Genomic DNA, 22,777 nt, shown 5'->3' on the forward strand with positions numbered 1-22,777 from the left:
ACAATACACAAACAGAGAAAAAAAAAGAAAGAGAAAGAAAGGAAAAGAAAAAGAAAGAAAAGAAATCCAAGGATGCAAGGCATACATATGGGAAAGAACCTTTCTAAATTTTTTGAAATTATAAATATTCCTGTTTTAAACATCCTTGTACTGAAATCTCCAAGAGTATGCTGGATAGCCCCATTAGATATATTGCTTTTGCAGAGACACAAGACTTAAACTTTTACCGGCCTTTGTTTCAGAGTGCCGAACTGCCATCCCAGAAACCAGTTGTCCTCATGTAGATTCCCTCTAGAAATAAAGGCAGTTGCCTCACTGACATGAGGTATTAGCAGTTTTAAAAATTTTAGCTCATTAGATAATCAAAAATCGTTCCTTCCTTGTTTGAATTTGCAGTTCTTCAACCAGTGTTGGTCCATAACTCTTTAGCCATTTGCTTTTATTTTTGTCTTAATTTTCTCCTAATGTATGAAATTTACTACTTCTATTTATTTTATTTTTAAATGGATTTTTATTTAAGTCTTAAGGATATCAACTCTTTCTCTCTGAGGAATTTTCAGTGAAAATGTCCAGTTCATATAGCTGGCCAGCAGCAGAACCAGAAATGGATTCCAAATATTCTGACTCCTGGCCCAGTTTTCTTGACTCGAAACTAATAATACTTTTTAAAAACTACTTTATAGAGATTTTTACATTCCATAAAATTCACCAATTTTAAGTGTACAATTCTACAATTTTTAGTAAGTGCATATGGCTACACAGCCATCATAATCCAATTTTAGAACATTTCTTCATTCCCCTTTTTCACCCTCAGCTGCAGGAAACCACTAATCTACTGAACCTGCTATTATTTTGCTCTGTATAGAAGACCATTAATTCAAAGAATGTCCTTATCAGTAAACTACATTTGTAGATTTTTAAAAAAATAATGTTCCTGTCACTGTTCCTTTCATAGTCAAATATTCCCTTCCTTCAATCTTGTAACACATCCACAAGAGAGATCAGGAAGTTGCCACTAAACTTAATAAGCTAAGTAGTTATAGATTTAAAGCTTTCCAAACAAGAACTGCCATTACTGTGCCTATGTAATTATTTGGCCTCAGATAAAATTAGCATAGCAGAGCAGTCATGCTTAAGTTTGTCTGAAGGGGTTGCATATAACATAATAGAGCCTTTTAAGCTCAAGAATTGTTAGATTTAAAAGACTGTGACAGGTGTGAGGTATCAATGCATGAAATATGGGAAAGTATGCTTTTCTCTATGAACCAGAATCCTTTTTTTAGCACCAGTTAACACTATGTTAAATAAAGGCTTTATCCAGCTATAAAAGGACATTTACTTGTGACTATGTTAGTTTAATAATCAAATTATCTAATTTTCATAAGAAAAGCAATTAAGAATAAATCTTAGTTAAAAGTTTAATTTTGTAGACATTTTGAACTTAGATTCTGCATCTTTTCTCTTGAGTTAAGACTATCTGCTCCCTGAATCTAGGGACTGTTTTATTTGTTTATCTGCTCCCTGAATCTAGGGACTGTTTTATTTGTTTGTGTATAAGTGGGAGTCACCTAGGCAGACCCTTGGATGAAGGTGGCCAGTGAAGTCTTATCGCTCAGAAGGAACAACATTTGCAAAGATAAAAGCAAGAGAAAGCATTCTTTGATCTCTAAGAATAGCTTTACACAATAAAAGAATATAACAAAAAATAGGTGGGTGTGAGTAAATAGTTAATAGGAGAGTATATAATAGGGCATGTGGGATCATAGGATAATTGGCATAATAGTGTAGATAGCAAATAAGTTGGTGTGGGAAACTAGAAACAAGGTTGAAGGAGTAAATGTAATAAAGGTGGAGAAAAGGGAAGATATTCAAGAAATACTTAAAATATTCATTAAATAAATCTGATTTAATAGTAGGAGAAACATTGCATGAGCAAACTTTGTAGTTTAGATGAATAGTGGTGATATTCACTGATATAATTAACTTGTTTGGGGAACTGTTCATTTGAAGAAAACCCAGCTTTTTTTTCTGTTTTTGCTCTGCCATCTGTGGCCTGACCTCAGACTCCAAAGACGTGGCAGCTGTATTTTAAGCAGTAGGAAGCAGGCAGAGACGAAGAAAGACAAAGAACGCTGTGTGCTCTCCCTTGAGGAAGGTTTCAGAGGTCACATCATTACACGTCTGGTTATGTTCCATGGGCCAGTGTTTGGTCATGGCCCCACCTGTCTGTGAGGAAGACTGAGTGGAAAATGAAATTTTTGTTCTTGATAGCCATTTGCAAAGCTAACAATTCTATTACTATAAAGGAAAAATAGAATGGAACTTGGGGTACAACTAGCAGTTGGGTTTAGTTTGAAGATATAAATTTGAGAGTCATTATTAGCATTTAGGTAATAGTTGAAACTGTGAGTGTGGATGATATTATCTAGGCACGATACCCAGAGTTCAAAGAAGTTGGTGGAAACAAAATGTCAAGCACTGGCAAAAGAAGAAGAATGCTAGAAAGAGTCAGAGACATAGAAGAACAAGGGAAATGTAGTGTTCTAAAACCAAGTGGAGGGGAGCATTCAAGGAAATGGGAAGGCTTACCAGCATCAACTATCACAAATGCTGTATGGTGAGCCTTTTATTTTAGCAGCTAGAAGAGCATTATTAAATAGCCTAAACTTTAGTAGCCTCATTGGATTGACTGGGAGAGAAACTATTTTTTTTAGGTATAATTGAAGGAAAGAAATATTAGATAGTGGGTTTTTAGAATACTTTTCTAAGAATTTTTGCTGCAAAAGGAAGAAAATAATAACAAGGGGCAAACAAAAACAAATAAATGTTTTTAAGGACAGTAGGGGCTTGATTACAGTTGTACATTGAGAAAAGGAAGTTATGAAAGAGGGATAGAGACAGAGACAGATGTGAATATGATTTTTGTCATCACAGACAGACAGACATGAATATGATTTTCAGCCAAGCAGGGTTTATACTGGAGGGTTTATACTGGATCTGTTGTCTGACTCCACCTTTTTCAGCTCATGGAAACCGAGATCCTAAGATAATATAAATTGTATTTAGAAGTGTATTGCTTAATCTTGAAATGTTTGAAAATTCTTCAGTTTTCTTATTATTACTGGTTTCTAGTTAAATTCTGTTATGGTCAGAGAATATTTTTTGTATGGCTTCGGTTCTTTTAAATTTGTTAAGGTTTGTTTGTGACCCACGATAATGGTCTATCTTGATGCACTCTCCATATGCATTTAACAGAACATTTATTCTGCTGCTGTTTGCTGGAGTGTTCTATAAAAGTCAATTACATCCATTTGCTTGATGGTGTTTTACAGTTCTATATCTTTACTGGTTTTTTTTATCTACTTGTCATGTCAATTAATGAGAGAGGAGTGTTGAAGTCTCCAAAATAACTGTGGGTTTGTCCATTTTTCCTTTTAGTTCTATCAATCCTTGGTTTGTGTATGTTAAGATTCTGTTGTTAGATGCATCTCATTTACCATGGTTATGTCTTCATGCTGAATCGATACATTTGTCATTATGTAATGTTCTACGTTGTCCTTCGTAATTTGCTCACTCTGCTGTCTGTCTGTTATTAACATACAGATCTAGTTTTATTTTGATCAGTATTTGTATGGCATAGCTTTTTCAGTCCTTTTATCTTTAACCTACCTATGTTATAATTAAAGTATCTTTCTTGTAGGCAGGATCTAGTTGGGTCTCATTTTATTCATTCTGGCAATCTTTGTCTTTTAATTGATTTCTCTGTCTTTTAATTGACTTATGTAGAACATTCATGTTTAGTGTTATTATTGATATGTTTTCATTTAGATCTCCACCATTTTTTCATTTGTTTCTGTTTGTCAGTTTTTTGTTTTTTGGTTTTTTCTCACCCCCTCCTGCCTTCTCTTTAATAATTTGGGTTTTAGTTGTATAACATTTTAAGTTATATATTGACTTTTTAATTATATCTTTATGTAGGTTTTATTTCTGTTATTGATTGCTCTTGGGAATATATATATATGTATTTATATCTTTATATATATATTTTACATACATGGGCCATATATTTATATATTTATCTATCTTATATATATGGGCCATATATATATTATAAATATATGTATTATAAATATATCTTTTATATATGGGATATATATTTATATATCTTATATATGGGCTATATTTTTATGTATATATATAAGATATATATATTCATATATATCTTATATATATGGGCCATATATCTTATACATATGGCCCACTTAGAAGCAATATTTTACCACTTCAAATGAGATCTAGAAAACTTACTATTATATAGTTACATAGTTAGTTACCTTTACTCTCCCCCTTTATGTTGTAGTTGCCATCCATATTACATATGCATACATTAAATATCCAATCAGATGTTAGCATTTTGCTTTCAACATTTAAAAATTTCTATCATACATATTTTAAAATATGAAAGAGAAAATGAGTGTATTACATTTACTTAGATATTTACTATTGCTATTTCTTTACCTTTATTCATGAAGAAGACAAAATTTCTCTCAAGTACTACTTCTCTTTAGCCAAAGAACTTCCTTTAGCATTTCTTTTAGACAGATCTGCTGGCAAAGAATTCTCTTAGTTTTTTGACATCTGAGAATTTCTTTATTATGCCTTCATTCTTGAAATATATTTTTGCTGCATATAGAAATCTTCATTGACAATTATTTTCTTTCAGTACTTAAAAATTTTGTTTCATTGCCCTCTGGCCTCCATGGTATGTGATGAGAAATGCATAGTCATTGGAATTTTTGGTCTCCCATAGGCAATGTGCTATTTTTCTCTGGTTGCTATAAATAATTTTTTGTCTTTACTTTTCAGTAATTTCATTACACTGTGTCTGGGCATGCATTTATTTGGGTTTATTCTGCTTGGAGATCATTAAGTTTTTTTATATCTAATTTTTAATCTTTTGAAAAGTTTGGGGAGTACTCAGCTACTATTTCTTAAAACACTTTTTGCACCTGATTCTCCTTTCCATCTGGCACTCTACCACTGCAGCCACAACACTGACTTGTGGCTAGCATAAAAGAGAACAGAAAAAAATGAAAACAAAAAACAAACAAACAAAAAAACCAAACCAAAGGATTTTTCCAACCACTCTCTCTCTCTCTAACTTTCAGGGACCTCCTCCTATTCTGGCCAGAAATAAGGATAGTGGGATTCTCTTGGAGCTCTTACAGTCCATACCCTGTACATGGTTTGGGCTTTCTGGCTGTCTTTTGATCCAGACTGTCTTTGAATTTTCCAGATGTGGAAGGAAAACATGAAACTCAATGCCAATTTGGTTGCATTTTGAGTTCTTTTTCTTCCCCAATGTAGCTGTTTCCATGTATTTTTTCAGAATCCTCAGATAGCTATTCAACACATTTTAGTTACATTCAGTGTGTCAGTGTACAGTGTTCTTCACCATGTCAAGTGTGTCTTAGACTTCCACCTAAGTATAAAAGGCAAAGAATAATTTTCTAAAGTTGCATTAGTCCGTTTTTGTTGCTTATAACAGAATACCTGAAACTGGGTAATTTATACAGAAATGAAATGTATTTCTTACAGTTTTGGAGGCTGGGAACTCTAAGGTACAGGGAAAACATTTGGTGAGAGCTTTCTTCTTGGTGATGACTCTATGCAATCACATAGTCAGAATGGCTAGCCATCTCACTCTCCTCATTTAAGCCATCAGAACCATGTCCATGATATCTCATTACTCCATGAATAGGTTAATCCATTCATGAGGGCACAGTCCTCTCAAAGGTTCCACCTTCCAAATACCTTAGTTGAATGTCCCAGTCTTTTAACACTATTATAATGTGGGTAAAGTTTTCAATACATGAACTTCTGGGGGACATATTTAACCCACAGCAATAGTTAAAGAAAAAAAATCTATTAAATCTAAACTATACTTAAAAAGAAGGAACGTTTATTTTAAAACATTTTTTTAAAGCAGAATATTTTAACAAACTGGTCTTTCATTCTAATGACAGATGCATAACTTTTCCCTAGGAATTTTGACAGGCAATGCTACATGTGTCATGTAATAAAAGTAAGGAAGTCCTTTTCTCCACGGGTTTGCATCTGGGGCTTTTTTGTCTACTGGTGAATTTTGACATAGTTCCTCAGAGGACTGTGGTCCCAGATTTATGAACATGAGCACAAATCCCAGTTAAGTGCTACTCCAAATTGCCAAAATTAAATTCACTATTGCCAACAACAGCAACAACAACAAAAAGCCAATCACATTAGTACCACAAGTATTAAGATTGGGACAATTTTACAACTAGATAGTTCCTACCCAACAGATGGTTGTAATCTTCTTCACAATACCAGGGCTCCAAATAATCAAAATACAAATGAAACAAATACAGCTGGACTCTCTATGCTTTCCATTACTAATTATAATAAAATCAGCAACAATTTCATGTTCACCAATCTTCAAAAACATTGTATATCTTTGAGGAATATCTTTTCTCTTCTATTCTTTTTCCCTAAATTTGAAAACTAGTTTAAAAGAAAAAAGAAACTTAGCACCAGTTTCTCAAATGGACAGTCATAGTATGTTGAAATTTTAACCTAGGATTTCTGATCTGAACAGTACTCTAAGAATACCCCTAAACCCACCAATCTCATGACGTTTTAGTAGGGTGTCATCTTTTCATACACATGTGGAGGAAAAGACTTGTTAAATACGAATTCTTTCAAAACAAATAACTAATACATTTCTTGTAGGAGTTAATTTCCACAGAGATTTTTTTTTCTTTACACCTGCAGGCAAAAAAATTGTCATAAAAATTCCAGCAATCACAATAACTAATTACAGTGCATTGCTTACCAAAGCAGCTTTTGAGAGTTCAAATGCTCCCTTAAATCATAGACCACAGCTTTGATTCTGCTTTGCTTCTTTATATCAAATTGTGTCTTAGACTTCTTCTGAAGTATAAAAGGCAGGAAGTGTTATTCCCCAGTTCAAGGGAAAAAAGTCCAAACAATTAAAACTAAATTATATGTAAAAAGAAAAAATTTACTTCAAAAAAAAATGTTAAGCAGAATATTTTAACAAACTAGTCTTTCATTCTAAAAAAAAAAAAAAAAAAAAAAAAAAAAACCTTAACTAATAATATTCCAATAAGAAACATTAATTATATGGAAAGAATTTTTAAAATTTTGCAATGCTGCAGTTGAGTGGAAATGCTGACACTCTCATTGAATGCTGGTGTATATATTTACAACAACACTCATCCTTGTACATTGGCATCTGATAAACAGTCATTAACATTTGAGTTTCTTTTTATAACTATTTTATTTTAGAAAATATTCTTTACACAGAGAAGTCATTTAAAAAATCTTTGGAACTTACTTTTGCTTTTCCATCAAACTGTGGCCTCTAATTTGTTTTTCCATCAAACCATGGTCTCCTCTTTAATTTGTAAAAAAAAACGGAAAAAAAAATAGAGTTATTGTGTAGTCCCTGTATTAAACTTGAACTTGATTTTTAATATGAGCTTGTTTATTGATTGTGTTTGTGTGTTTGTGTTTGGGGATTAGAAGAGTACTGAAACTTTTATTCTTTTAGCTTTCGGGGTAACTGGGCTGGGCCCTTCACCTCTGTCCTAAAGTAGCCTGTTTGTTTTATTACAGTATGCTGAACAATTTAATTTTCTATGTGTTTCATCATGTGAAAAGGGTTGGAAAGCTTTGCTCTAGAATTATTTCACATGTGTTTCATTACTGAATCTTAAAACATTTAAAATGAACTTAATTAAATCATAAATTACAATAACTACATGCTACATTAAGTTGAAGGTAAGCTACCTTCTGTGACCTTGGGTAATTCAATTAAACATGAGAATTATCAGTTTTTGTTTTGTTTTGTTTTGAATGAGTAGGTTAAATGCCAGGCTTTCTGTGTAAGACTATATAAAGAATTTTGGGGGAGATTTTTAAAAAATGCTTATGTTCAAGCCTACCAGACCAATTAAAATATAATTTTTTTTTTTTTTTAAAGATTACTGGTAACAGAATCTTAACCCTTGACTTGGTGTTGTCAGCACCACACTCTCCCAAGTGAGCCACAGGCTGGCCCTAAATTATAATTTTTGAGTCAAGCCCAGGCACTAGTATTTTTTTCAAATTCCTGATGTTATGGACCAGTAGGTGAATTCAAATGAAATATATAAATATCTATTTTCTATTAATAGTGTTTTAAATTATGATCATTTTATGAACTGATGACCATAACCAGTTTAAAAAGAAACATATCTATATAAGAACAATTTTTAAATGAATGGAAGTTTATCTCTTTCAAACACAGAATCCCTGGTATCTAACTGTGTATGTCCAATTTGGGTAATGTTTGGCTAACTCCAATGGTATTAATTGGATGCTCCAAACACACAAGGCTACTTCAAAAAATTCATGGAAAGGATTGTATTGTCTTTTAATTCTATTTTCCACAAACTTTTTGAAGTAACCTCGTATATTGCTTGCTTTTTGTGTAGAAGGCATTATGGTAGAAAATCTTTATAGGTAGAAGATATAAAACTTGAAGTCAAAAACTTTAAAGTAGTTAAAACTTGTGGGGAAAATAGAATAATTTAGTTGGGCTCCCTCCACATTTCTTGTAAGTGTGGGTGGAGTTGGTGCGTATGTGCACCCATGTATCTTTCTAATTGCTTGTGTGTGTTTTCTGCAGTTTGTGAAGCAGGCTGGTGGCAGAGAGCTCGGGTCTAACAATAGAGCATGTTTACTCTGCTGGAAGCTGCTCAGTTTCAGTTTATCTTTGGACTTTGCCAGTAGCAGCTGAGTTTCTGAGTTTCTCCTTTGTACTGCCTAGCTCCTAGGTGTGTCTGTGCTGAATAAAGACTATTCCTTCTTCAACCAAGGCTCCAAGGACCTTTTTGTCCAGTGACCTAGCTCATAGACCTGCGTGTGAAGGGTTTGTGAACGGGCTCAAGGGATCTGTGAGCTCCAGACCCTAGCCTTAGCTCTACAATTGGCGTCATCAGCAGGATTACGCTACAAAACTCAAATTTTAAAATAGTTTTATTAGTATGGGGACAATGAATATATGAGAGTAATTTAGTTTCTGTGAACTTTTTGAAGTATCCTCATATTAAGGGGCATATTTCCTTTGAGTTCAGTTAAACCCAGAGAAAAGTAGCAGAGCTTAAGTCAATCCAAAAGGACCACACATGAGAAGTCGCTTGTTGGGTTGTAGTAACTTCAGGAGGAAGAGTCTGGAAACATACTGCAAGTAGTGGGAGGTGGTAGTAATGAGTAGGAACTTTAGACATCAGCCCATGTATGCATCAGCCACTTCAGGAAACTGGGGGATGGAGGTCTCCAGTGGTGAGAGGTTTCTAAAGAATCTGCAAAAAATATGTCAAAAGGGAAAAAGCTAACATAAAGGCAACAAAGCCAAAGTAAGGTTTTCTTACCTTTCTTTCCCCACTCCATTGGAGAAATTAGAAACAGCAGCAGTGAGAAACAGCAAAAATAATTACAATGGACTTAGTCCTCTGCTCCAAAGTGAAGTTTTCTTTTTTTATTTTAATTTTAAAATTTTATTTTATTTTAATATTTATTTGTACATATTTGTTGGGTACGGTGTGTTGTTCCAATACATGCATATTCTGTACCTTGATTAACTAAAGGTAGATAGCATGGCTCTGTACCTGTTAATCCACCACTTCCTTTCATCTTGCCTCTTGTCACCTCGTGGCCTCTGATAACCATTATTCTACTCTCTACCTCTATCTATGAAAACCACTTTTTTTTTTTTTTTTATTCCACATATGAGTGCGATCATGCAGTAGCTGTTTTCTGTGCCTGACTTTCTTCACATAACGTGATGGTCTCACAATTCCATCCAGGCTGCTGCAGATGACAGAATTTTATTTATTTATTTAATAGCTTAATAGTATTTCATTCTGTATATATACCATAGGTTTTTTTCTTTTTTAAAAAATCCCCTCATCTGTTTGATGGTCATGTAGGTTGATTTTATCTCTTGGTGTCGGGTCCGCCGCCGGATGACCCGAACAGCCCTTAGCCTCGTTGCTTTTGGTGGGTGAGCGAATGGCCTGGATTACTCTTTCCCTCCTGTCCCCTTTGGAAGGAGACGGGGGAAGAGAGCCGTGAAGAGAGGTGAGCTCAGCCACCGGCCCCAACCAGCCTGGTTTAAACGACACTCAGACCCGGCGGGTTCTGTCGAGCAGTTCCGTTATTATCACACAAGCACTTGCTTTTATAGGCAGATGGGGAGGGAAGGTTTTAACATAATCCTATCAGCTTAAAGGTCAAGAGCATGCATCCTGTCTCAATGCCTAGCTATTGCAATCACACAGTGTTCACGAGCGCGGTGACCAATAAGGGCTAAGGCAAGGTTCCCGCAGACACCCCCACCCTACTTCCTCCCTGCGCTGTCTTAGGCTGCCATGTTAATCCACTTGTAATGTCACTTATGGTGGCGTTAGTTTTTAAGGCCCGACACGTGCCTGTCTTAGGTTGTTTCCCTCTGGAAATCTTACCCGTCATTGACTATCCAGCCAAGCGGGGGCGGGGTGGAGCCTTACAGATTGGCGTTGATTTTTTAAAGGGCCGTATTGACCCAAGGGCTGTCAGGGCTTTCATTATGGGCCACTTCCTCTACCACCTGGGTGAGCATTACGAGATAAGTGGTGTTGCGCCTTATAAGAGACACAACCTGGCGAATGGTGTAAGGCCCCAAGATGAAAATGGCTAGGGAGCCCTGCAGGGAGGACAGCAGGGTGGTGAGCCATGGGGAACTTAAAAGCCAGATTTGGAACCAATTATTATTGGCTTCTCGCTCTTTTTTTTTTTTTTTGCGCTTTTCTAGCCCTTCTCTAAGCTAAGCTAGGGAATCTTTCACCACTCCAGAGTGGTTGGCATAGAAGTAGCACTGTTCTTTGAGGGCGGCGCATAATCCTCCTTGCTGTAAGAACAACAGGTCTAGTCCACGTCGATTCTGTAAAACAGCTTCAAAAAGTGATGTTAGTGATTTTTTTAAATGTGATACAGACACCTCCATGTGGCTTGTATGACCTCCCAGGTTTGGTTGGCTGGCTCCTGGGGAGCTCCCCCGGTGGCAGAGGCCCTTGTCCTTGTTGACCCGAGGAGGGCGGCCACTTGGAGCATCCACAAAGGGTTCATAATGCAGTCTGAAACATACAAACAATAAACTCCTCAGGGTCCTCAGTACCCTGGGTGTCTGGCAAGAACTTAAGATTTTTGGCTGGGACCCATATAGGGGTTGACTCACTGAGGGGGAAGACACAACCAAACCCTCGACCCATAGTTAGCAACGGGTCAGGGCCCCTCCACTGGCCTGTTAAGGGGTCTTTCCACCACACTTGGACTTCCGGGCGTGGTGGTTGAGCTGACCAGTGTTTCTGGAAGGCAGACAGGGGTTCATTTTTGGAAAAATTTAGGATGTTTAAAGTTAGGAGTGCCTGTCCCAACTGCTGATGAGGGCTGGTGACTCCCCCTTTTTGTTTTAATAATTGATTTTTTAGGCATTGGTGATGCTGTTCAACAATGGCTTGTCCTTGGGGGTTATAGGGAATTCCTGTAGTATGTTTAATGTTCCATTGTATTAAGAATTCTTGTAAGGCTTTGCTAGAAAAACAAGGCCCATTATCTGTTTTAATTTGTGCTGGCAGCCCTAAGGTGGCAAAACACTGCAGCAGGTGATTTTTTGCATGCTTGGCAGCTTCACCTGCGTGTGCTGGGGCCCAACACATGTGTGAATAGGTGTCAACGGACACAAAAACATATTTGAGTTTCCCAAAAGGTGGGAAGTGAGTTACATCAGTTTGCCAGAGCACATTAGGCTTGAGTCCCCTAGGATTGGCCCCTGGCGGTTGTAAGGGGGGTACTTGCAGATAAGGAAGGCATGACTTGCATGTGTGTATAATCCTTTTTAGCTGTGAAATAGGTATATTTGGAAACCTGGCATGTAGTAAAGTGTGCAGTTGGCTGGCACTATCTATTGTATATATTTTAGGGCCCTGAGAGGCAAGAGTGTCTGCCTAGGCATTTCCAGTGGCTAGAAATCCTGGCATCCCTTGATGACCCCGAAGGTGTTGAACAAAAATAGGGTTATTGCGGCCTTGCAAGGTACTCCTTACTTGTATCATAAGGGAAGAGATGGGATTACAATCTAAGTGAATGTGGGCTCCCGGAGGCCAGGGAGAAGATTGGCCACATATAAGCTGTCTGTAAAAAGGTTAATGGAGTCTGGCACCTTTTGCAGGGCAAGGAGTATAGCGAGCAGCTCTTTGTATTGTGCCGACCCATCACAGGGGTGAAAATGAGTAGCGGGGGCCGCCTGTGATGTGGTGCATGGGGGTTTTTTGCCTTTAGCCTTGGGACATTGGCTTTTAAAATGACCTTGTTTTCTGCAACCAAAACATTGTCCCTTGAAGGGTGAGGAAGCATTGTTTCCTGAGAGGTCAGGGCGGTAAACGCCTTGAAGGCTCCAGTTAAGTTTTGTGTCTGAGCCTGCAAGGCTGAGGATAAAGTCCTGGCCTCGGCAACAGCTTTTTTTTAGTTCTTTTACAACGTTGACCAGATAGGCCTGAGGGGCCGCTTCTCCCCATGGGCTGCGGACAGCTGGGGGTTCCCAGCGAGCCATGACAGGAAAAACCTGCGGCTCTGCTGAGGATGTTTTTAAAGGTGGACTAGCCTCCTCCACTTCTTCAGGTGCTGCTTTCTCTCCTTCGGCTAAACTTTGCTCAGGGCCTTGCATTGGCAGCTTTGTTTCCTTTTTTCTCTCCTCATCGAACTGCGCCCAATCCCTTTTTGCCCCTTCCTGATGCTCGGGATGGAAGCAAAGCTTTAGGGCAGAGATGGTTGGGTAGAACCCTAAGGGGGTGTCTAGCCCATGATTAATCTCGTTCTTTCTGGCCAGGGTCTGAACCTGGTCCCAAGTCTCAGATGAGAACAAGTTGGACAAAGGTGCCCAAGGGGCTACCTGCACCACATGACGCCAGGCATTGGTGGCCGTGGAGTCAGATATTTCTAGGCCTCTGCTTTTTACCATGTACTTTAGAGCCTTGCAAGCTGTCTCGTCACTCTTTCTACACACGCCTCCAGTGTTGCCCTGTGAGGAAGGTACAAAGGGAACAACAGGGCAGAGAAGTGCAGGGACTTCCCCCTGTTATGGTACTCACCCTGACACGCAGGCAGATTACTTCGCGGCGACTACCGCGGTTGCGGGGGCCACTCTGCTGGATGATCACCCTTCCTCGACCTTCTTTCAGGACCGAGAGGCCGGGGGCCTCACTTGCTCGCCTTTCACCCACAAGTTTTAAAAATGCCTCACACGGGGCACCACTCTGGTGGGTCCACCGCCGGCCAACCTGTACGGCCCAGGATTCCCCTTTCCCTCCTGTCCCCTTTGGAAGGAGATGGGGAAAGAGAGCCATGAAGAGAGGTGAGCACACTGCCGGCCCCAAAACAGCCCGGTTAAAGGACACTCAGACGCAGCAGGGGTTCTGTCGAGCAGTTCCGTTTATTAGGACACAAGCACTTGCTTTTAAAGGCAAACAGGGAAGGGAGGTTTTTTACATAATCTTATCAGCCTAAAAGTCAACAGAGCATGCATCCTGTCTCAATGCCTAGCTATTGCAACCTCGAGTGCGGAAGCGCGTATTTGGCCAATAAGGGCTAAAGCAAGGTTCCCGCAGACACCCCCACCCTACTTCCTCCCGGCGCCATCTTAGGCTGCCACATTAATACGCCCTTGTGGGCCCATAATGGCGCCGCTTGCAATATCACTTAAGGTGGTGTTAGTTTTTAAAGCCTGACATCTTGGCTGTTGTGAATAGTGTTGCAATGAGCATGGGAGTGCAAGTGTCTCTTTCATATATTGATTTTGCTTCCTTTGGTTATATACCCAGTAGTGGGATAGCTGGCTCATAAGGTAGTTCAATTTTTAGTTCTCTGAGGAGACTCCATACTGTTTCCACAGTGGCTGTACCAATTTGCATTCCCACCAATAATGTAGGAGAGTTTTCTTTCCTCCGCATCTTTGCCATCAATTGTTATTTTCCATCTCTTTTGATAATAGCCATTCTAATTTGAGTGAGATAATATCTCATTGTAGTTTTAATTTGCATTTCCCTGATGATTAGTGATATTGAGTATTTTTTTCATGTGTCTGTTGCTCATTTTTATGTCTTCTTTTGAGAAATGTCTATTCAGGTCCTTTGCCCATTTTTAAATTGGGTTATTTAGTTTTTGTCCATACATATCTGGATATTAGCCTTTGTCTGATGTGTAGTTTGGTAATACTTTCTCCCATTCTGTAGGTTATCTCTTCACTTTGTTGATTGTGTCCTTTGCTGTGCATTTGTCTATTAGTCTATTTTTGCTTTAGTTGCCTCTGCCTTTGTAGGATTGTTCAAAAAAGCACTACCCATTCCCAGTTTGTGTCGTGTTTCCCCTATGTTTTCTTGTAGTAGTTTCATAGTTTCAGGTCTTAAATTTAGATCTTCAATCAATTTTGAGTTGATTTTTGTGTATGTTGAGAGATAAGGGTCTAGTTTCAGTCTTTTGCATATGAGTATCCAGTTTTCCCAGCACCGTTATTGAAGAGGTTGTCCTTTCCCCAGTGTAAATTTTTAGTACCTTTGTCAAAAATCAGCAGCTGTAGATACATGGGTTTATTTCTGGGCTCTCTATACTGTTCCTTTGATCAATTTGTCTGTTTTTATGCCAGTACCACACTGTTTTGTATAGTGTACAGTAAAATATACTATAGCTTTATAGTATATTTTGAAGTCAGGTAGTGCTTATGCCTCCTACTTGGTTTTTTTTTTTTTTTTTTGCTTAAGATTACTTGGCTATATTTGGGGTCTTTTATGATTTCATACAATTTTTAAGATCATGTTTTATATTTCTGTGAAGAATATCATTGGTATTTTGAAAGGGATTGCACTCAATCTGTAGATTGCTTTGGGTAATATGGACTTTTGATGATATTAATTTTTGATGATATTAATTTTTTCAACTCATGAGCAGAATAGCTTTTCATTCATTTATACGTTACTCAATTTCTTTCAATGTTTTATAGTTTTCATTGTAGAGGCCTTTTACCTCTTTGGTAAAATGTACTCTTAGGTATTTCACTTTTTTGGTAGCTATTGTGAATGGGATTAAGCTCTTGATTTCTTCTTCAGATATTTTGTTATCGGCATATAGGAATGCTATTGATTTTTGTGTGTTGATCTGCCACTTGACTGAATTTATTTACTAGTTCTAGTAAATCTTTGGTGGAGTCTTTAGGGTTTCTATTTTTATTAGTCTGTTTTTGTTGCTTATAACAAAATACATGGAACTAGATATTTTATAAAGAAAAATGAAATTTATTGCTTACAGTTTCTGAGGCTGGGAAGTCCACAGTCCATCCAGTGATGGTGACAGTGACCCAGGGGTCTCACACTGCAAGATGGTGGAAGCAGAGAGAGCAGGGAGAGACTCTTCTCTTCTTTTAAACCCCTCAGAACCACACCCCTGACCACCATTTTTAATCCATTCTCTACTGCACTGTCCTACAATCCAATCACCTGGTTAAGGCTCCACCTAACAATGACCATAATAGGATTTCCCACCCTCTTAACAGTCACAGTGGGGGCTAAGTTTCTAATACATAAACTTGGGGGACACAACTCAAGCTTCAGTGAGTTTTGGGGGACATAATTCAGTTCACTACACTATTTTTATGATCATGCCATCTGCAAACAGAAATAATTTCACTTCCTCCTTTCTGATTTGGATGTGCTTTATTGCTTTCTCTAGCCCTATTGTACTGGCTAGAACTTCCAGTACTATGTTGAATCAGTGGGGAACGTGGGCATTTTTTGTCTCATTTCAGATCTGATAAAAAAAAGTCTTCAATTTTTGTCCATTCAGTATGATATTAGCTGTGGGTTTGTCAAATAAGGCCTTTATTGTGTTGAGGTTCATTTCCTCTATATGTGATTTGTTAAGGGTTTTTATCACAATGGGATGTTACATTTTATCAAATGCTTTTCTGCAGCTATTGAAATTATCATATCCGTTTTTCCCTTCATTCTGTTGATGTGATGTATCACATTTATTGATTTGTGGTATGCTGAATCATCCTTTCATCCCTGGGATGAATCTCACTTAATCATGGTGAATGTTCTTTTTGTTATGTTGTTGGATTTGGTTCACTAGTATCTTGTTGAGGATTTTCACATCTATATTCATTAGGGAAATTGGTCTGTGTTCTCTTTTACTGTTGTGTCTTTTTCCAGTTTTAGTACAAGGGTAATGCTGGCCTAATAGAATGTAAACTGCAGTTTTCTGAAGTTAATTAAAGCATGAGCTGAGGATGGGGAGAAGCTTTGAATCTGAAGTGATGTTGAAATTTTGACTTATATTTAAGAAGTAAAATGAAACTGATCGTCTGGTTGCCATAGAGGTTGGCAACCTCTATGCTATGTGTTGAATTATGTCCCCTAAAAATGTATATGTGTTAAAGTCCTAACCCCCTATACCTCAGAATGTGGCTTTATTTGGAGATAGAATCATTATAAAAATAACCAAGTTAAAATGAAGTCATTAGATTGGGTCTTCATCCAATATGACATGGTGTTCTTATAAAAAGGGGATACCTGAAGACAGACAGGTATATAGGTAGAACACTATGTGCACATGAAGATGGCCATCCATAAGCCAAGGAGAGAGGCCTAGAACAGATACTTTCCTCACAACTCTCAGAGGAACCCACCCTGCCAACAACTTGATTTTCGACTTGTAGCCTCCAGAGCTATGAGACAATAAATTTGTGTAAGCCACCCAGTTTATGGAACTTTGTCATGAAAGCTCTAGCAAACTAAATCAGAAGGCTTGTGACATGAAGCACGTATTGCCAGCTCAAGAAGGGTTTACAGAATGTGGAGACTTGGCTGATGGAGGAAATTCATGAACTTTTTAAACAAAACCAATCTGTGCCAGAATTTGTAAAGTGACCCTTGGACAAGGCTCAATAAACTCTTTTGTTGTGTGTAATAAAGTTCTATGTGATTGTTGCTACATTTATTTGTTTATGTATTATCTGTAGCTTTTTCCATTATACAATGACAAAAATTAGGCACTGCAAAAGAGACCATATGATCCACAGAGCCTAAAATATTTATTCTTGGCTCTTTACAGAAAAATTTGCTTTGCTCTGCCTTAGAATGAGAATACTGCTGGGAATTCCCACCTGCTGGGAATTAATAGAGCAAATGTAGCAAGTGGTCTGATCTGGATATGAAACCACAGGATCCCCAGATCAGGCCCCTCTCAGTGTTTTGTCAGAATAGATCTGAATAGTATCTATAAAGAGAGAGAAATTGACACACCTTATTCACCTCGTCCTCCAAAAAATAAGATAGAGCCTAATCTAATGGAGGAAGACCTTCCAGAGAAGAAGCAAAGGGAAAAGAAAGAGTTGGAAAATGATACCTACAGGGAGAGCTAATGACAGTCTTGAGGCATCATGACTTACCCCAAATTTTCAGACCCATTAAAATGGTATGTGTTCACCAATCGGAAGTTTTACTTTGAAAGGGGAGATTATATTAAGCTTTATGACCTTTGTGAAAAGGCCATTGAAGTGACACAGAAAACCAAGAGGACCATTGAAAAATTATAAAATCTTACACCCTATTTGGCAACTCATACCTCAGCGAAAAGAAATATGACAATGCTATCACTTCTGCAATAAATATTTTGGCAGAACACCAAATTCTCAATATGCTACAAACATTGTCAGCAGACAGAAAATATCCTGAGGAACAAGAATGATTGGTGTATGTCAATCCTGACTTGGGTTTGGAAGAAAAGAAGAAATACAATTTATTGGAAAGGGGGCTTTCTCAAGTCCATAAACATGAAATATTAAACAATAAGATGCACAAGATGTCACACCGTGCAAGAATCAGGCAGCTGGCACTGAAGGGCTAGGAAGTATGTATGCACCTAGAGCCCACACATTCTCAAGGGCTGTACATAGAAGGCATGGTAGACATGCTATGGACATGAATGTATATTAGAAGACTCTAGACTTGGACTCTAGCTGTAAGGAAGCAACAGATGACTATCAGTAATGATTGAAGTGAAAGTCAATAAAAACATGACAACCTTGAGGACGGGAAACAGTGAGTCATGGATGACCCTGAAGTCCAGAAAACAATGATTTTTTCTAACCAAGGGGATGCACCTGACACAAATGTGAAACCACCCCCAGGCACTCAGGGAACACATAGAATATTCAGAAGGTGATAGATGTAGGTCTGATCACAATGTGGGAATGCTGTGTTCAGCCTTCTCCTCTTCCCCCTCATGTGGAACATGGCAAGCATAGCTGGGTTGCAGCATACAGCAAGGAGTAGAAAAGAGAGAAGGGGGGAAAGGGAGAACAATTTTAATCCACATGATCATAAACATCAATGTGCATGATGTATTCTTTATATAGCTGCTGTCTGAGGCCCCTCTCAACATCCTCAAACTGCTGTCACTTGAGCTCTGTATCTCCTCTGCACCCTCCAAAGCTATCATGGATACCATTTCTCATAGTTATTGAAGGGGAAGGGTCTTGTACAGTAGGCTGTATATGAAGATAGAAGGTTGTTTTTTCCTGTCCTCAGATCTCAACTATCCTTCTCACATTCCTAACTTCATGGTCTCTTTTCTCTAAGAAAACAGGCCATTTTGGCAATGCTATGAAAGAGAAAGAGAGATAGAGACAGAGAGAGACAGAGAGAAAAAAATGAATCTATGCTACCTACAAGAAGCGGGACCAGCAGGAAATACCCAGGTAGAAGAACAGGCCTTAAGTGAAACTTGTTGGAAGAGCAGTGGTGTGAGAAACATAAAGTAAAACATATTCATGATTTATTCTATAGAACTCAACTGTAAAAATAAGCTAAGGCTCCAGTTGATTATTAGAATTAAGAGGAAGAGAGGTCACTATGATGAAGAGGACGTTTATTTGGTGCAATTAAAAAGATATTCTCATTAATGTCCTCTTAATGGTCAGATTACAATAATGGATATGTTTCATTTTTAAAACATAGAATCAAATGGGACACTTACCAGATTTGATAGAAAACCTTGGTCCTTCATTTTGGGATTTCCCATCCTTTTTCCTAGGGCTCCACAAGCTGTGGGAAGGAGTCTGTGAGTCCATAAAGAAGTCTCTTGCTTGCACTTGGCCCTAGTTCTATGGCCATTTAACTTTAGGTGGTTTTATTGGCAGCAGACTCTTCCTCCCACCAATCTCTTACCCATTCCCCAAACATGCCCATGTGAAGCCCCTTCAGCCATGTCTGGTGTCTTCAATGGAGCCACTTGTGGGAAGTATCTTCTGCCACTTCCTCAATCTATGGAAGGCACTTTTCTATCAAATTTGTTCACGTAATTTTCCTTCACCCCTTGAAAGCTTTATCCTTGTTCTTTGTTAGCATCCTACACTGTCAAGAGCATCAGCTTTTTACAAACTTGTTCATCATTCCCCTGGCACAAGAGAAGCCTAGGAATCTAGGAATCAAAGGCTGAAAGTGAAGCTTGTTTATTAGGTACAGATCAGATGGGACTGGGGTGGAGAATAGTGAGTTAGTTTTTCATTCTTTTGGGTCTTTGCAAAATACCCTCTATCCTCCACATTGTATGATGTTAGTGTATGCTCATATGGTGCTATTTGATGTGAATGAGATAAACAACCTGACCAAGAAAAAGAAACATAGTGAATGGAAACTGGGAAACATACTTTGGCTGGCATGGGACAAAGTAATTTGGTCTGCAGTCCTGCTTTTCTTTCATGTTGAGCACACTTTAAAAATGATTTTCTAAATAAGAGACAGCCCACTTACCTGTTCGTCAGTAAAAGCATCAGCAATGAAAGAACAAGACAAGTCAATGGGAACAGTGATTTGGATGGATGGATCACTGATGGGCAGACACACAGAGAACACGTTTAGCCTTCCAACTGTACTTATTTGAATGCTAAATTAAAATTTGAGTCATGGTACACTAATTAAAAGCTCTAAATTATAAATAAAATTCTTTGATATTTGTTCTGTAGGTCAACAGAAAACTTAATGAATCCAATTTAAATGTGTGAACAATATTTATACCTCTTTTACTGCATCAGGTTTAAAAGATGCCAACAAAAAAGAGGCACAGTATCTATAAAAGCGATCAGGTTGAAATATATGGTATGGCTTTAAAAAGTCTTTAATGGTTTAATTAAGTAGCCTGAAGTAGAGATAACTATAGTACCAAATGATTCCAATGAAATACCAGTAGGCAGCTTAGTTTTTTTTTAATTGTTTTTTTGTTTGTTTGTTTTTCTCATAGAATTAAGAGAAAACTCAGTAGTTTACAAATGTGATTGTAAACTTGTGCATTTCTGGACTATATTTTAAGCACATGGATTGGTTTCTTTGCAGTCAGGGGAGAATTGTAAGATAGACGAATCACTAAAGTTCTGATTTATTTGAATAAGAAGTAGATACAGAGAACAATCTTTGCCTATATATGTATTAATACTAAACATATATGTGTATAGATAAAGAATAAAAATATATAAATCCAATATATCTACTACTTTACTAATGTAAATAATCATTTTGATTTTTAAAATTTGCCGTATCTATAACACCAATCAATGCAGGGGGTTAGTACTTGCCTAAATTCTGGTAATACGATTAGACAGGTCAATGTCCTATAAAAAAAATCTGTTTTTAACACTTTTCTATTGCCTTTGGACATTTATGATTGGAACTAGTTGCTAATTTACATTTCCTCATGGAGTACAATAAATATGAGAGATCTTTACAATAGCCTCTATAGGTTTAAATTATTTTTTTAAATATACATGCAAAGGTTAATTATTTTTCAGAGAAACTGATGTTATCCTTGGGAGTAATTTTGAGTTATTTATTGTCTTTCTTGAAGTTAATTATATTAATTGTTGACACTGGATTAACAATGTGAAATGGAAGAATGCTAATTAATTGAATAAGCCTTTTTTACATTTTCTTCTGTTTCAGTCGATCTATCTTTAGTGAATAAAAATGAAAATGCCATCTATTTCTTGGGAAATTCTCTTGGCCTTCAACCAAAAATGGTTAAACAATATATTGAAGAAGAACTAGATAAGTGGGCCAAAATGTAAGTATTTGTTTTAAAAGCTACTATTCTATATCTCATACAAGAGTTGTAAAAATCACACTAGGTGGTCTAATACTTGAAAAGATATATAATAGAACCCTACTACTCTGGGGTAGACAGAAACCCTAGGGATCGTGTTGTTCAATACTCTGATATTACTGATGAAATAACTAAAATTCAGAATATGGTCACATGACAAGTTAGTGGCAGACACAAGAGTAAAACTTATGTAAGTCACTCGCCTGTGTTGACACATCTAAATCATGTGTAGTGATTTTATTTCTTTAATGACCAACAAAAGAGTTAATATTTAGAATTTTAGTTTTTTCATGATTAGTTCTTGACTAAACTATCAATACTTACTTTTGTAAATAAGAAAATAAAACTTGTTAAGGAGGCCAGAGGTTGGATGAAGTTGAAGGCACTTTTCTTCCCAATAAAACTAGGATTTATTGAGATAAAAGATGCTTCATTTGAGCTTATCTCAGCGGGTTTGCTCCGACCATGAGGGAGTCTTAAATCAGGACCCTTTCCCCCCATCTCTTCTGCTGTACTTTTGTTCTTCTGACTGTGAAACCCTTCACACTCTCTCCTTACTTGAATTCTTACCCTCTGTAAACCCAACCTTCTCACCCACATTGATTATCCCTCCCCAAATGTCATTACTCTTGGGTAAGCAGTTTAGAGGTATCTGTTCTCATTAGTTTCATATTCTTAGCTGTATTATAAACCCCTTCAGGAAAAAAACCTAGTCATGTCTTTTCTATCCTTCCCCAGTAATTGTTGTGAAAGTTGAAACTAGAAATATTTTTTAAATATTTAAACTTTAAACTTTGTATTTCTAAAATTCTAAACATTCAAATATCTTTAAGTATTTAACATATTTAAAATAACCAAAAGTATTTTTTAAATATTTTTTGACTATTTGAAACTGAAAATTCGATATGAAGGTGAGTCAAGTTTTGTCTGTAAGGAAACAAAATATCAGAAATATGAAACCGAAGTAAGAATTCCAATGAAAGACATTTAGTGATCATAGGAACTCAGAATATTTTCTCTACCTTACTTCATTTTCATGCTACAGATCTTTTATTTGGGAATAGTACCTGTTCTTTAAAGATTAGTTTACACTGACCATGCTAATGATTACTACCATGACTATTAGATAACGCTGAAAAGTTCTTAATTTTAGTGGTTAAGGATATAAATTCACAACTTAATGCAAGAATGACAAAAGTTTATATAATTTATTAAGCCTGTTATAACTTTATCTGCATAACTTTCATGCATAAATTGCAAAATACATATCATCACATTTGGGAGCATTTTGCACTAGCAGGTTTTAGTATTTAATAAATGAGGGTCATAGTTAATAAAAATGGTTAATATTCATTTTTGGCCATAATGTAAGAGAGAGCAGAGAATTAGATTGAATGAATTTGAACTTTAGAGTGTCCTTGCCTCTTGGATATTCATTCAGCAAGGCTGTGCATTTTTATCCTCTAGGCATTTAAAAAAGATGCTACAC

At 37.1% G+C, this 22,777-nt stretch overlaps 1 protein-coding gene across 1 annotated transcript in view; it reads left to right on the forward strand.

The window, feature by feature from the left end:
• The window catches only part of KYNU (kynureninase), a 79,022-nt gene that overhangs the window by 11,159 nt on the left and 45,086 nt on the right, over nt 1–22,777 (forward strand). Inside the window, exon 2 of the mRNA XM_063113309.1 lies at nt 21,129–21,249. Within this exon, the coding sequence (XP_062969379.1) occupies nt 21,129–21,249 (121 nt within the window). The remainder of the gene's footprint in view (nt 1–21,128; nt 21,250–22,777) is intronic.

This window comes from Cynocephalus volans, chromosome 1 (genome assembly GCF_027409185.1).
Source record: "Cynocephalus volans isolate mCynVol1 chromosome 1, mCynVol1.pri, whole genome shotgun sequence".
Classification (NCBI taxonomy): Eukaryota; Metazoa; Chordata; class Mammalia; order Dermoptera; family Cynocephalidae; genus Cynocephalus; species Cynocephalus volans.